The sequence below is a fragment of the Balaenoptera ricei genome, chromosome 2 (assembly GCF_028023285.1).
Source record: "Balaenoptera ricei isolate mBalRic1 chromosome 2, mBalRic1.hap2, whole genome shotgun sequence".
Classification (NCBI taxonomy): Eukaryota; Metazoa; Chordata; class Mammalia; order Artiodactyla; family Balaenopteridae; genus Balaenoptera; species Balaenoptera ricei.
Window position 1 is genome coordinate 153745810 of NC_082640.1, and position 15223 is coordinate 153761032.

Below are 15223 nucleotides of genomic sequence, written 5' to 3' on the forward strand. Positions count from 1 at the left end.
TTTTTAAATCAATTTACTGTTTATTACCATAGTCACATTTGAATTGGCAGAACTGTTCCCATGACAGACAAGACAGACCTGTCATTCAAGGAAGAATAAGTGAAGGTTTTCATAAAGCTTGAGGAGAGAAGTCCCACAGTAACTAACACAAGGATGGCTGCAGCAATCTCAGACAATGGTGTGCAAGTAGGTAGGAACAAAGGGTGTTCCAGCAGTAGCTGTCCTACGTGTGTTGGCCTGAGACCACTGCTGTTTCCTTAGGGGAATTTCTTAATATGTTGGTAAGCAGATCACTTGCAACAGACATGTAAGTGCAGTAGGGTGACACTTCGCAGAATAAATTCTATAAGTCTCTGGGCAGGTTCTACAAATCTCATTGGTGATAAATGGTTGCTGAACTATGATTCTGCAAAGGTAATCCCATAAACGGACATCAGGGAATTTTACAACTGGTGAAATTATTAGGCCAAAAATTAAATAGCCACACATACCAAACCTACACACCGTGAATTAAAATGATGCCATGTTAGGCCTTCTGAAAGAATCAGCAGAAAAGATTATTCAAAGAGAAGATCCTCATCCTTCTCTTCAGCCAGAAGATTAGCAGGCTCCATCACCTCTCCAGCTGCCCTCCGTTGTTCCAAGTCCTTCTCAGACTTTTCCTTGAGAATCTTTTTCTTCTCCTGTATTTTCTTTAACCTATAAAATAAAGGAGGGAATTTTCTGAATGCTGTTTTGGTACTAAGTAGAATTGATTTCTTCTAGTTCTGTAACAAGGATAATAAACACCTACAAAGTAGAACAAAATTCTACCTTTATTAATTTCAATTTCAGTAACATATTTATAACCCATTTAAAAAAAAAAGATTTGAGGTAGAATACACACACATTTTAAGCTAATAACTGATTTCAAAAGCTCCTGTCTCAGGGTGAATAAACTTTGATGTCCACTCCCTGATAACGGAACAGGTTTTCAGCATTCAGACATTAAAATTTTGGATCATTCAATCTGGATTACCACAACCCTGCACATCAACTGAAGGACAAACTAAATTTTGCTAATTACGATTATAAATCATACTCAGATGCTACTCAAGGTCCAAGACAGCTATGCCTTTCCTGAATACGCCTGCCTTCACCTATCTCCCACTTCTCTGAAACTGACACACTGACCCCTGCACACCACCTATTTAGTATTTATTGTCCCTACTAGCTCTAAATGTTCAGAGCTAATTCCTGTACAGGTATCATTTCTCTCCAAGTACTCTCTCTAATGGTATGATTTATATTATTATGTAATGCCCCCAAATACTTTATACTTTCTCCTGGAACATTTTCAACACGCAATACATATTTGTTGATTGACTGATTAATTCCAGTTTCTTTTTATGTGGGAGACACCCCATCTAAATCATTGTCTCATTTTAAAGAATTATCAAGGCTATTTATAGTTTCTCCGAAGGGCCTAAGTTTTCAGAGATGCCATATTTTAGGTGTGTGCAAAACTTGGCACAGATCTGTCTCCACAGCCTTTGGCAATATTATTTCTTGTTTCTTATCAGAATAAAATACAAGTTGTACTAATTCTTTCTTTTTTTAAATTTTTTTTTATTTTTTTGCCCGCGCTGAACTGCATGTGGGATCTTAGTTCCCTGACCATGGATCAAACCCATGCCCCCTGCAACGGAAGCGTGGAGTCTTAACCACTGGACAGCCAGGGAAGTCCCAAGCTGTGCTAATTCTAAAGAACATAAGCCAACATGTCTCAGAAAATCGAGCTTTTGGAATATGGAAAAACAAAAAATGATCAATAACTGCAAATTCCAACAAACCTATAGAACTCTTCTCTCTCTCTCTCATCCAGCTCTGTGATGATATAAGCAAGGGTACGTTCAATCCGGGGAATGATGACTAGGGTTTAAAAAATATATATATAGTGAGAACTTCAAACCTTTTTTCAAATTGCCAGTGCTCATTTGTATAACTAACTTATTTTTTCTAACTGTAAAATAAATGTACATTTAATGCAAAAAACAAAAACACAAAGAAATAAAATGAAGTATAATCCAACCACTCTATAGTTAGCTATTATAAATATTTTGGAATATGCCCTCATACTGTCTTTTCTATGGAGAGGTAACACCGGACCATGATATATACAACACTGAATATACTGAATTTATATGAATATGTAACATTGAACCACAGATGTTATTTTAAATACAACAGCAATCCACTGTTAAAAACTGGAGCATTGAGCAGAGAGAATACAGTAAGTTGAATTTTGTGTTAATCGTAAGGTTCTACTTTACACAGAATTTGCCTATTCTGCTTCTAGAATGTGAACTCCTTGTGAATTGGAACTGTTACCTTATCCACTTTGTTTTGCTTGCAATTCCATGCAAGAGGCTGGCACAAGCAAGCAGTCAGGAAATGTGTTTTGAGTTTTTTAAAAATGAGATAACTTCCTTTTTAACACTAATGGAGCCCAAGCAAAATAATTTCCTTGCTGCTCAAATTTTGCTCCTTTCTTACTTTAAAATTGAATAAGTGTTTCTTTAATGAAAACTGAGTTTCTTAAGCAAAAAGTACTGTGGCAACATTCAGCAGTCATAGTTTTAAAATAATGAAATGAGAGATGGAAAATAAATGCATCCAATGGGAAAATTTATTTTTAGAAATCAAGGAGAACAGCAAGAGAACAGGACATAAGGCCTAAGAAAGAGAGATTTGAAGTTTAATACTTCATGTGTTCAAAAACATTTATCACTCAGTCATTGGAAAGAACTTACAAAAACATTAGGGCTCTTGAGAAATAGTTTCACCTTTTATTCATGAATAATCAGAAATGAGTAAAACATTCCGTACTTTCTAACTCACCACTCTCCTCTAACTACCCCCTAAATCATACACACACTTCTATCAAAGGATTTACTAACAGTTATCTGTATTACTGACTCACTGCCCTTCCCACTGTGGGCAGGGGCAACATCTTATTCACCGGGCGATCAGTGCCTGATTCCTAGTAGGTCCGTGACAAATGTGGAGGTGCGGACAAGAGGATGGACAAAGAGCCTCACAGCAGCTTACACTCACCATGTTCAATGGCATTTACACGCCTGTTGGTTATCTTAATAGCTTCATCCAAAGTAACAAAGGAAGTCTAAAATAAGAGGATAAATTAATAATGTAAGCACAAAGTCTTCCTAATCATGCCGTGTCCACCACTTGCCTTCACTCAGCACTTGTAGAAAACATTTGGAAACCAAGACTACTTCTTTTCAACATACTTAAAGAACAGAAAATTCTTATGAGATTTCCATAGAGCTAACATGATTTCCATTCTATTAGAATTTGTTTCCTTCAGACTCACCTGAAGTTATAAAAATGGCAAGAGAAGAGAGTCATACACTAATGACCTAGATATATATTAACTGGCCACAAAGGGGGGGGGGGGAAAGGCTTTCATGCATAAACCATATTATATTTGCATTTAAATCTATATTGACTATTGCTGTTCTCACCTAGCCAAGAGTGAAACTATACCATTGCACAAACATTTTGCTAGTAGTAAAAAGTAGGGACAATGGTGCAGAAGCCACCATTTCAGAAACTTACCTGCAGCGAAGCTAGTTCCACCAGTAGTTCCACTGCTTTGGCATAATTCCTCTTCAGTTTAGCCAACTGTTCGCCACCTCTGGCTAAACCAGTCAGTTCATAACCTGAAAGAACCAGTCAGACAACATTTGTATTTAGGGTGTAATCTTCCCCATAAACTTCCCAAAAGAAGATAAGTCAGAATAATACCAAACATGGAAAAACAAATTCACTAACCCAAACACTAAGTGCCCATTTCACTCCCCCAAAACTGTAGGACATGTTGCTGAATAGTTTTGCACAAGGATACTATTCTAAATCTAACTATAGGAGAAGTTAGCTTGCTGGATTAACCAATGCACCCCTTCCCTTGGTAGATTATACTGCCTGATGCCCCAGTACGGTTGACACTCTCTGTTAACAGGTGACTCTTTAGAATATTCTACTTCTTTATTCAAGCAGTACTAAATATTTGATGTGAACCAATTTAATATGAGGGCCAAAGAAAGAATATTGTTGTTTCTATGAAAGAAAACTGATTACTTTGGAAAGACTCAACAACGATGCATTACTACCTGAAACATGCTGTCAAATTAGGAAAAGGTGAGACAATTATAAAAAAATTGGGCAGGCTGGCTATAAAAGTCTAGGAAGATTCAGCATTCAGATTGTATCACAGTGTCTGAGATCTTACTCTACTTTAAAAAGACCCAAACTGGAAATTATAAACAATGCATTATGGGTGTGGTTTATGCAGAAAGACAACATGGAAGTCTAATCAGTGGATTCATACTCAAAGAAAGGCCATGGCCTTATATTTTTAAAATTGCAAATGACTCTATAAATTTCTAGGTTGAAATAAAATATTTTAAGCAATGTACAATGTTTTGTGACTCCCTGCAATAACACTTTTTTGATTAACTGATAAACTATTGTCCCAAATGTATCTGATAAGAAGGCTTCTGGACTTCCCTGGCGGTCCAGTGGTTAAGACTCCACACTCCCAATGCAGGAGGGCACGGGTTCGATCCCTGGTCGGGGAACTAAGATCCCACATGCTGCCCGGGGAGGCCAAAAAAAAAAAAGAAGGTTTCCAACACTGGAACCACTGAACTCTAAGCAGGTCTATTTATCATCATTTTCCAGAATAAGGTTCATTTAAAGAGGAACTGGAAGAACCCAGAGACACACACATAAAAAGTTTCACACTTACTGTCAGTTCCTTCATGGTAATGTTCAAATACTGGCAAAGTAACACCTGTTAAACACAGAAACATATATGGATTCACAAACATGTCCTTGAAGTACTGTTTCTTAACCACTGTTTCCTGTGTTTCTTTTTCAGCAAATACTCAAAAGTCTAGAGATTGCCTGGAACTGTAACTCGTTTCAATGAATGAATTTAGAAACCTTCCTTCTTAAGTGTTCATTCCTATTCAAAAGTCAGATTATCCTTAGTAAGGGATCTGGTTGTTACAATGTTTGTTTTTTTCTTTTATCTTTGAGGTATACATATACAAATAATTGCACATATTTAATGTATACATTTTGATGAGTATAGAAATATGCATACACCCATGATACCATCATCACAATTAAGGTAATAAACATATCCATCACCTCCAAAAGATTTGTGCCCCTTTTCCTGTATGTGTTAAGAACACTCAACATGAGATCTACTTTCTTAAGTTTTTAAGTGCACAACACCGTATTAACTGTAACTATACTACTGTACAGCAGTTCTCTAAAATGTATTTATCTTGTATAACTGTAACTTCACATCCACTGAACAATAGCTTTCCCCACCCCCATCCCCTGGCAACCACCAGTAAACAATAGTTTTAACATGTAAAGCCAATCAACTTTGTCTAAGGAGAAAAGATTAATTGGGCCATCAAGATCTTGCTGTATAAACGGGTTAATTTTAAAATGTTATCTTTTCTCCGCTAAGAGTTCCAAAGGGTTGAAAAGTTACCTGCTACATTATCTTTCTTTGCTCTAATCTTCACTTGGGCTTTATTTACATTTTGGATTACTGTGGTGCTGCAGAAAAAGAAAAGGCCTTGATTTAGCTGAGTTTTTAGAGTGAGAAATAAACCATCAGGGACCCATCAGGTGACTTCAACAAAAGTAAGATGTCACGATTATGCTTTGATGAGTGTCTTCTTTCAGAAAAGAACAATCACTGCTACCAGAGGAGGGCCTCAGAGAGCAAAGTATGAACAATATTCAAACATTAGCCATAAGAATACAAAGAATGATTTTAATGTACATGGAGTGCTTAAGTTTTCAATCAGACATGTGGTGCATGGATGTGACTTTAGGGATTTTCATTCCACTAATGTAATTTGGAGAAAACATTCCTTCCTTCTGGGTTTGCTGTTCAAACCTCTAGGTGTGTCTAAGCAGGAGTTCAATTCCTTTACCTTGGAATCTATCTAATTTCCATCTGGCTTTGTCTGACTCCCCACCTGTTACTATCACAAAATAAAGTGTCTTCCCCATAACCACCCTAAAACACTTTCACATACCACATACACACTCTTTATTCCCACCCTCTCATGGAAAAGTCAATGCAAATTGTTATCCTACCAACACTGGCAAAAATTAAAAGTCTACTACTTCAAAAGGTCTTATGGGGGGCTTCCCTGGTGGCGCAGTGGTTGAGAATCTGCCTGCTAATGCAGGGGACACGGGTTCGCGCCCTGGTCTGGGAAGATCCCACATGCCGCGGAGCGACTAGGCCCGTGAGCCACAACTACTGAGCCTGCGCATCTGGAGCCTGTGCTCTGCAACAAGAGAGGCCACGATAGTGAGAGGCCCGCGCATCGCGATGAAGAGTGGCCCCCGCTTGCCACAACTAGAGAAAGCCCTCGCACAGAAATGAAGACCCAACACAGCCAAAAATAAATAAATAAATTAATTAATTAAAAAAAAAAAAAGTGTCTTATGCCCCTCAAGCTGTAAGACTGTCCACAGGTAATGTTCCCAGATAACACAAACTAAGAATGGAGGCACTGTGTTATTGGTAAAGAAGACTAAAATCAAAAACCCTGAAAACTTCCATTTCTGCCCCTGAGTAGTCATTTGACTTTAGGAAGGCACTGAACTTAAACTGAGAACAACAGTGCTCACCTGGTCCACCTCACAGGCTTATGTGGAGAATCAAATGACATAACTAAACATATGTAAAGCAATAACTAAGCCATTTTGTACACTTTGTAAAGCACATATTGACATATGCCATAAAGTCCATGCCCTTTAAACAACCAATTCCATTCTCAAAAATTTTCCTAAGGAAATAATTCAACAGAAATTAAAAAATATATACATAAAGATGTTCATGGCACCTTTTCTAATAATCCAAAAATCTGAAAATCAACCCAAAGGCCCACCATTACAGGAAAACATTAATACATTATCATACATCTAAAGATTATGCAGCTATGTGAAAATAGGGAAGAATGTTTATGATACAATACTAAATGAAAATGGACTGTAAAATATTAAGTATTCTGTGCCTGCAACTATGTAACAGATACACATGGGTGGTAATAAACACAAAAGTGTTAAGGTGATGGGGTTAAAAGTGTTCTTATTATTACTATATCATTTGTCTTTAATGCTTATGTATTTTTTTAAATTAAAAGAGGCTTTTAAATGAAATTATGAACATGATAGCACTTTGTTTTTCAAAACACCCCACTTAAGTGTTCTTACCTGAAGTCCCCTGCTGTGAACTTGGCTTCAGCAAGTGAAAAGGCAGCTTCTCTCATCACTTCACCCATCAACATTTTAGTCTGGAAAAGCAAAAACCAACAGCCAATTCAACCAAGTTTTTTACAGGGAAAAATCATATCATAATCATGTTCCTTTAACAACTATCAGTATTTTACACCAGGTGTACATGTAAATATTGATTTGGTAACAATAAAATAAATATATCCAATTTCGGGCTTCGCTGGTGGCGCAGTGGTTAAGAATCCGCCTGCCAGTGCAGGGGACGTGGGTTTGAGCCCTGATCCTGGAGGATCCCACATGCCGCGGAGCAACTGGGCCCGTGTGCCACAACTACTGAGCCTGCGCTCTAGAGCCCGCAAGCCACAACGACTGAAGCCCGCGCGCCTAGAGCCCGTGCTCTACAACAAGAGAAGCCACCGCAATGAGAAGCCCATGCGCCAAAACGAAGAGTAGCCCCTGCTCGCCACAACTAGAGAAACCCCGCGCACAGCAACGAAGACCCAACATAGCCAAAAATAAATAAAATTTAAAAATTAAAAAAAAAAGAAAAAATATATATATATCCAATTTTGCTTGAACAGTTTTGGTTATGGTTACTAACAATGTTGCAAAACCATGAGTTTTATAATTAAAATACTGGAATAAAGGCACTAAGAAATAGGAAACTGAATCTTTACTGAAGGGCCTACCTTATTCCTGAATGAGTCCATGCTGATTTGCTCAAATTAATCTTTTAAATTCACTATACTGCTCTCAAAATCCTAATGGCACAGTGATTCTAAAATCTGGAATATTTAATGTTTGAGAATACCCAGTAATTTTTTTGAAAGAGAAGAAAAACTGGGACAGGTGGGTAGAAAGTTACCAGACAGGCCAGAGGACAGTTATAATCAATACTGGGGAAAGAGCATTTCGGGCATTAGAAACAGCTAATGCAAAGGTCCTAGAGGAGGATGTTAGAAAAAAAGCTCCAAATGAGATCAGAGGGGCAGGCAGGGGCCAGAGTAGATCAAGTGGGGTTTGGGGGCAAGAGTAAAGAGTTTGAATCTTATTAAATGTACTTTCTGAAATTTGTTACATTTATAATGGCATTTTTACTTTTGAAAGAAAAAAGTTTAATTAAAATGCCAACAGCCGTGCTGGATTTTCCATAGATACTTCTAAAATAAATACAATTCTAAGCAAACTTCATTCTACCTCTATTATCTTCTTAAGGATCTGTCGAAATCGAAGAGTTAAGGCGTCAGATTTTTTCTTTAGGAGGTTTCGACCCGTCTGTGCTCCTTTTAACCGAGCCCTCATGATGGTCTGTGCCCTATGTAAATAAAGTTAAAGACATTTAAAATAAAAATACTTCCCCAATATGGTGTTAAAATTATGCTAATTCCTTGATGTCATGAGAGCGAGAATATGTACCATTTGTAACTGACAGGCTTAATTGGTTTCTCAATACTGTAGATTTCCACCCTCAGTGTTCCATAAATAAGAAGTCTTTTTTATTTAAAACAGAAACAATCCTTTAATAAATAAGTATTTAATAATTTGATAAGTTACTAACATTAATAATTTAATAATTATTATAATAAATATTATTACTTAATAATTGGTTAATAATTTAATAAATTTTATTATGATTTAATAAATATTTATTAGAACTATTTTATGATGCCAGCATAGTTTAAATACTTGATTTGTGAGTTAAAACAGTGTATGTTTCCATTAGGGATGCACTAAGAATTAAAAAAAAAAATCTGTCCAATCATATATATCAAAATTTGAAATGCATTTACCTTCAGGACCAACAATTCTACTTTAAGGGATTTATCCCCCTGATTTACTCCCACATGTACACAAAAACATGTACAAGGTCAAGGATGAGTAGTCCAGCCTTATTTGTAATAGCAAAAGGGTGGGAACAAGTTAAATGTTCCACAAATCATGGTTCATCATACAATAGAATGATATGAAGCCATTAAAAAAAAAGAGGAAGGAAAAGAAAAAAAAGGGGGAAGGTAGATCTGCATGTGCTCCTCATATTACATTGTCTCAGTTATGCACAGTAAGGGATGAATGTGCTTACATAGATAAAGAGAATAGTTCTAGAGAGGTTCACAGAAAGTGGTAACAGTTTCCTTTGGAAAATTAGGTTGAGTGAAAAGAATGGATTTACTTTTTACTACTATATTCTGTTTTACCTTCTGTATTTCATACCACAGTCATTTATCACTTTTTCCATTAAAAGTGTGGCATTGAAGTGTTTTGATATCATCAATTAAGACTCTACTACCAATCACTTTACTAATTTGTAAATGACTCCAGGTAACAAATGACACATATAAGTAAACATTTCTGAGAAGTGACAAGCCATTGATACCTCCTTACCTCCCTATTTCAATCTTTTCCCATCAGAAACCCCAAAACCAAAGTCAAGAAAGCAACAGCAGAAATTGACATTTCCATTCTTGCTACCATATGCCAGATAAAATTTAATAATGAGAAAAACAAAGTGGATAATAAGATTCAATAATCAATTGTATAACATACTTAAAGTGATTTGTTTAAGGGGACATAATTTCATATGACTGGTGTTATGACCAACTGCAAAATAGTTTTTGCTAAACTTCTGACTAAATTCTTAGATTATACTGAATCTTCTACCATAGGCCAAAGGTTACTAAAACAATTCTATAGCTGGAAGGGGCTTTAGACATTATCTTGAAAGATAGGAAAACAAAGCTCAGAAAAGTGAAATGACTTTCCCACAGTCCCTCGGTGAAGAAAACGCAGAGCAAGACCTAAAACAGATTTCTGACTCCAGGGATTTAACCAAGGTTCAAACCTAGGTCCACTGTACCCCAACCATGTGCCATACTGCCTCACCTATAGATTAAGGGGACATAATTCAGGTGAACAGTTCTGTCTTCGAAAAACTAGCTATTAATGGCTGAATTTGCACTGACTAGCCTCACTGGAGGTCTAACCAAGTGAAGCTGGTTCAGCTTCCAGCCTGAGCAAGAGCTATGCACCCCAATGTGTACATTTAACATACCGTGTTGTTGACACTAACCACCAGACTTTGGGCTCAAAGAGTTGAACCAAATTTAAGTCAAATCCTAGTACTGCAAATGGCAGCAAGTTTACAGTAAAAAGGTGAACTGGTTCATAAAACTGAATTCACCACGCTAATTTTAATTTCCTCCTATATTTAATTTATTTTCTCATGAAATAGACAAATTTTAATTCTTGAGACTCAAAGAGTGACTTGCCCAAGGGCTTATAGCCAGTGTGTAGGAGAACCTGGATGTGACTGACCTCTGTTGACTCCAAATCCTTCATGCCTCTTTTGCTTCCACTCTAAACTTGTTTTGCTCTCTCTGGTGCCTAAGTAGGTGACAGCCCCATTTCACAGGATAGCACTGTAAGGTAGTAGTGTCTGAAACAGAAGTCACTAGTGTATTTTCTAGCCTCGCTCTTTAAACACTTGTTCTTTTACAAGTTACAGAGCTGCTTGGCCCTACAAAAAATGTTTGACCTTCAGCTAGGATGATGACTTTGCTTCCAGCTGAATCAAAAACATCTGACTACATGACAAAGTACCTGCTGATAAGCCTTGGGGAAAATATTTAGAGAAGCAGTTACTTCCTGCACCTGATTTTCCTCTCAATTGGCAAGCTGAGTACTCTCAAATAGCAATTTTCACCTTCACAAACCTATCATTCTTGTCTAAGCCCAAAGAGTGTATTTTCACCTCTTAGTCTCAAAGTAAAAACAAAAAACAAAATGTTAACATTCTGACTACTATCAAAGATGAACACAGCCAGACATTAGTTAAAGCTGTGAAAACAGATATTATTCAGTAACCACTGACAGCAGGGGAAAGAGCTGAGCTCCTTTCCAATTGTGCACAGGTGATTAGGCATTTTAAAATGAGTGAGGAGAGTGAGAGTGGATGCCAGTCAGAGAAAAATTCCAAAAGGTTGGGCACTGGAAATGCCATCAGGCCAGCTGTGTCTGCTAGCAGGCAATTAAGGAAGGGAGGTCAGGGGCATAGTCTCAGGTGTTGCATAGAACAAAGAGTAAATTCTCCTGGCTGGATGAGTTTTCTCAAGCAGGCATTTTACTAGGGGCTGGAGTCATTCTAGGAACTTAGCCTTAGGCTACCAGAAGCCATGCTAGAGTCTGGTGTCTCTTAGGGCAGAGATTTGGATGGAGTCAGAGTCTTTAAGTGCTGGGAGTTCTACAGTCCTCACTACCCCAGGGTAGTCCTGATCCTTATCTATTTCACAGGCACTGCCTTTCTCCACAACTGACTGACTTCCCACCTAGGACGAACAGCTATTAGAAAGTCAACAGGCGAAGGTAGAAACCAAACAAACAAAAACCCCTTGATTTCATTAAAAGCTGTAGCCACCCAGGTAGGTACAGAAATCTAGGTTTGGGGTTTAAATATAACTCTTATTTTAAGCATCCTCAGATTCTCTGAGAAAAAGTCGGAATAAAGAAAAACAACAGAACACCCCCAAAGAGATAGGACCACAATCAAAAGATCTAAGTGTCAAAACCAAAACTGATTTTCTGCTCCTCAGTGAAAGAAAGAGGAAAAGGAAGAGGGGCAGGGGGAGGGGGAGAGGGCAAATAAGAACAATCTTTACCTTCCACACGTCGTTAGGCACATTTGAGAAAACTTAAAATTTTTCTCCTAACAAAGAATTCAGGCCCAAAGAGAAAGGAGGCCACAACTGAACAGATTCCACGGCATGGGTTCATTCAAGTAACATTTTTTGTGGACCTTCTGTGGATTAATAATCAAGACACTTCTCATCCTGGAGAGAGCTCACAGTTCAGCGGTAAATATACATGAACAAATATGCGCTTTACAATGTGACGGGTGATATTAACAGAAGTCTGAATGAGATGCAATGGTGACAGAACAAAAGGAGTGCCTCGGAAATTCAGGTATAGCTTCCCACCGCATGTGACATTTCAGGGGATCTTGGAAAATGAGTATGGGTATCCAAGATCGAACCTGACGCCCATTTTAGGGCGATTCGATTCAACCCCCAAATTGGCTTAGAAGCCTGCTTCCCACCGCAGTAGACTTCCCTTCTCAAAGCATTTATCAAACTTCGTCCGTTTATCTATCCCTCCACTAAACTGTGAGCTCCGTTAGGGCAAGAGTGGCGACGATTCATAGTTATATAAATCCAGTGTCCGGATCAATAAGGGAATATGGAATGAATGGCTCGATTAATGATTAAAGTCAGCGGATCTCTACAAAAGCCAGCAGGCCGGGCGCCTGTTCTCACGGGCTGGACTTGCTCTGTCCAGTCTGGTTCACTCAGAGGAATGTGTAAGGGGCCCCTGAGGGAGCCTCGCCTTGGACTCACGAGAAGAGACTGGAGAGAGCTCAGGGTCGGCCCAGGAAACAAGGAGCCCCGCTGCTGGTCCAGGGTATGGAGGGACAGCGGCTCGGGCAGGTCTTCCTGAACACCTGTTCGTTCCATTCTTTTACTTACATTCGCGAGGGAAAGATTTCAATTCGGTCTTTGCCCGACATTCTGACGATGACTGTTCGGCCCGGGTCCCTGGCCGGGCAATCGTGGCTGCAACAAGCCCAGCCACTGAGTCTTGCGCCACCTGAGTCAGCTGGTTGTGTCACGTGACCCCCTGGCGTTGCTAAGAGGCAGCCAGGATACGCCTTCTTCACTTCCGCTTCCTGTCGGTAAGGGTGGGGGGGGTAGGGGTGTGGGGAAGGCGACAGGAAGAAGGCGATGCCCGGATGTTGAGGCGCGCGCACCCCGGAACCGCCCCTCATTTCCGGTTCATCTTCTAGCCCCCCCACCCCCCCACCCCCGCCCCACCCCCCCACCCCCGGTCTCCAGCTCCCAGGCGGCTGCGCAGGTCGAGGCGCAAGAACAGGGAAGAGTACACTCCTTCTCTTCCTCCACTTTTCATCTTTGGTCACAGCGCCACCCATGGTTGACTAAAGCTTTCAGAGAGGATTTATTTTTCAGGGACAAGGAATCAGAGTCCTCCCTCTTACCTGCACCTTGAAGGTTACTTAGCGAAAGCTAAAGACAGCGAGAAAACGTACTTTTCAGGTCCTCCTAAGGTCCACATTCTTCTTTGTTCTCGGAGGACCTGGACTCTATGGTCAGTGACGAAGAGGGGGGCCTCCATCCTGTTGGCGCTTGCGTGCTGCGAGGTGGTTCCGCATGCGCGGTGGGGTCGAGCGAAGCGCACGCTGAGGAGAGTCGGCGGTTGCTGCGGGTGGATCAAGTCTGGTCTCTCCGATTGAAGAGCGTGGCGCCGGACACCAGTGCGGGATTCACACACATACCTCAGGTGACTAGTCACCCCGATCGGTTTCTCCAGGAATTCACTTTGGTTGTGTCCAGTGACATGGGTGGTCGATAGAGGGTAGGCCCCGGGCTAACACCCCCTTCTTCTCCCGTCCCTGCGCGGGAAGTGTCTGCACACAGCTGCCACCGCCCGCCGGCTCCGTGTCGGTCTCCCCGTGTAGCAGAGGTGTCATGGTGCGAACGGAGGCCTCTCGTGAAGGGAGGTGGGCCGAGTGACTGAACAGCCCTTTCAGTGTGCTTCAAGTGGGGACGCCGTGAGGTGGGGCGGCCTTGGGAGAATGCCGTGACGCCCCCGCCCCGGGACGCGGAACACTTTGCCCTCTCCGGGCCAGAGAGTTCCATCCTTTTTTTTTTTTTTTTCCGTCCGCCCCAGCAAATACTCTCAATTGTAACCAGACCCGGCACTTCAAGGAACCCGTTGATTGGGCCACGATATTGACAAGAGTTGGGTTAAAAAAAAGATCCAAGTTTGTTCATCTGATAAGTGATATTAAAAAAATCGAAGCTCCTGTCGCCCTGTGTTGCTGGAGTGGTGCGTTTCTGGAGAATGAGTCGCTCCTTAAGATGGAACTAAAAGATCCTACTGAAGAGTTTATTACTCTTCGTATCGGTTTGCCATGTTTCAGCACCGATAAGAATAGACTTGTAGAATTACGCGCTGTGATCTTACGGTTAGGCAGAACTAAAACACGTAAGATACGGGAATTTTAGGTCCCTTTTGTCAGCGCCCCAAACTTAGGCTACTTTAACGTTCATTAACAAGAAACATTGTTTCTTGGGGAAAGGGTGTAGCAAAGAAGTCTTGTCTTTTCTACCGATTTAAGCTGTTATCCAAGGGGAAAAAACCTTGTAACTCTGTGTCTTTCAACAGTTCGGAATTACTTACATAGAGCTTTACTGCCTCTTCTCAGTTCATTGGATGCCAAATGACAGTTAGCGATTCTCAAAACATCTCAAAAAGATGCACAGTAATGTTTTTAGAGATGGGTGCTTCCTATTTCAATGACAGTGAACTAGTTTAAAAGCTTTATTTGTGTAGCACTTCTGTAGTAAAAACGAGCATTCAGAACATAACTGTTAGAGCCGAATTAGAATGATCACGGGAGTTGCCTCTATCACATCGTACTTTACTTTGGAAAAGAATGTGGACTTCTGTATCCATTATGGCGACTTGACCATGCAGTGGTTTAAGAAGTCCTGCCTACCGTTTGACCAGGCAAAATTACTGACATTGCAGGGTATTTGAAATTATCTTGGAGTTCAGGTCATGTATTTTGAAAGATGGGTGTTCTTTACTGGAGAACACATACTGTATTGTAGTACTCCGACATATTGAGGCTTTGTGGGTTAAACTCTGGAGTCAATGTCAGATGACCTGGATTTAGCTCCTGTTGTACTTAGTAAGCATTTGTCTTTGAGGAAGTCATTTAATACTTTATTTTAATAATAAAATAATTGTTTAATGAATTAAGTTACAAAATGGAAATGATACCTCCTTTGCCTTTTAATAGCTTATATTTGTA

At 39.9% G+C, this 15223-nt stretch overlaps 2 protein-coding genes across 3 annotated transcripts in view; one reads left to right on the plus strand and one right to left on the minus strand.

Moving 5' to 3' along the window:
• ATP6V1D (ATPase H+ transporting V1 subunit D) lies at nt 1-13495 on the minus strand. Of its 2 annotated transcripts, none has more exons than XM_059914480.1 (10): nt 13433-13495; nt 12855-13054; nt 8536-8653; nt 7318-7397; nt 5573-5640; nt 4811-4855; nt 3619-3722; nt 3097-3163; nt 1833-1911; nt 1-699 (listed from the first exon to the last, which is right to left on the minus strand). In XM_059914480.1, exons 2-10 carry the CDS (start codon nt 12893-12895, stop codon nt 558-560), a joined length of 744 nt encoding a protein of 247 aa, XP_059770463.1. In that variant the 5' UTR covers nt 12896-13054; nt 13433-13495; the 3' UTR covers nt 1-557. The 2 variants fall into 2 exon arrangements, with proteins under 2 accessions (XP_059770463.1, XP_059770462.1); XM_059914479.1 differs by having other exon boundaries at nt 13382-13461.
• Nucleotides 13320-15223, plus strand: part of EIF2S1 (eukaryotic translation initiation factor 2 subunit alpha) — a 19291-nt gene continuing 17387 nt past the window's right edge. Inside the window, exon 1 of the mRNA XM_059914478.1 lies at nt 13320-13683. The gene's annotated coding sequence lies outside the window, so the exon portion shown is untranslated. The remainder of the gene's footprint in view (nt 13684-15223) is intronic.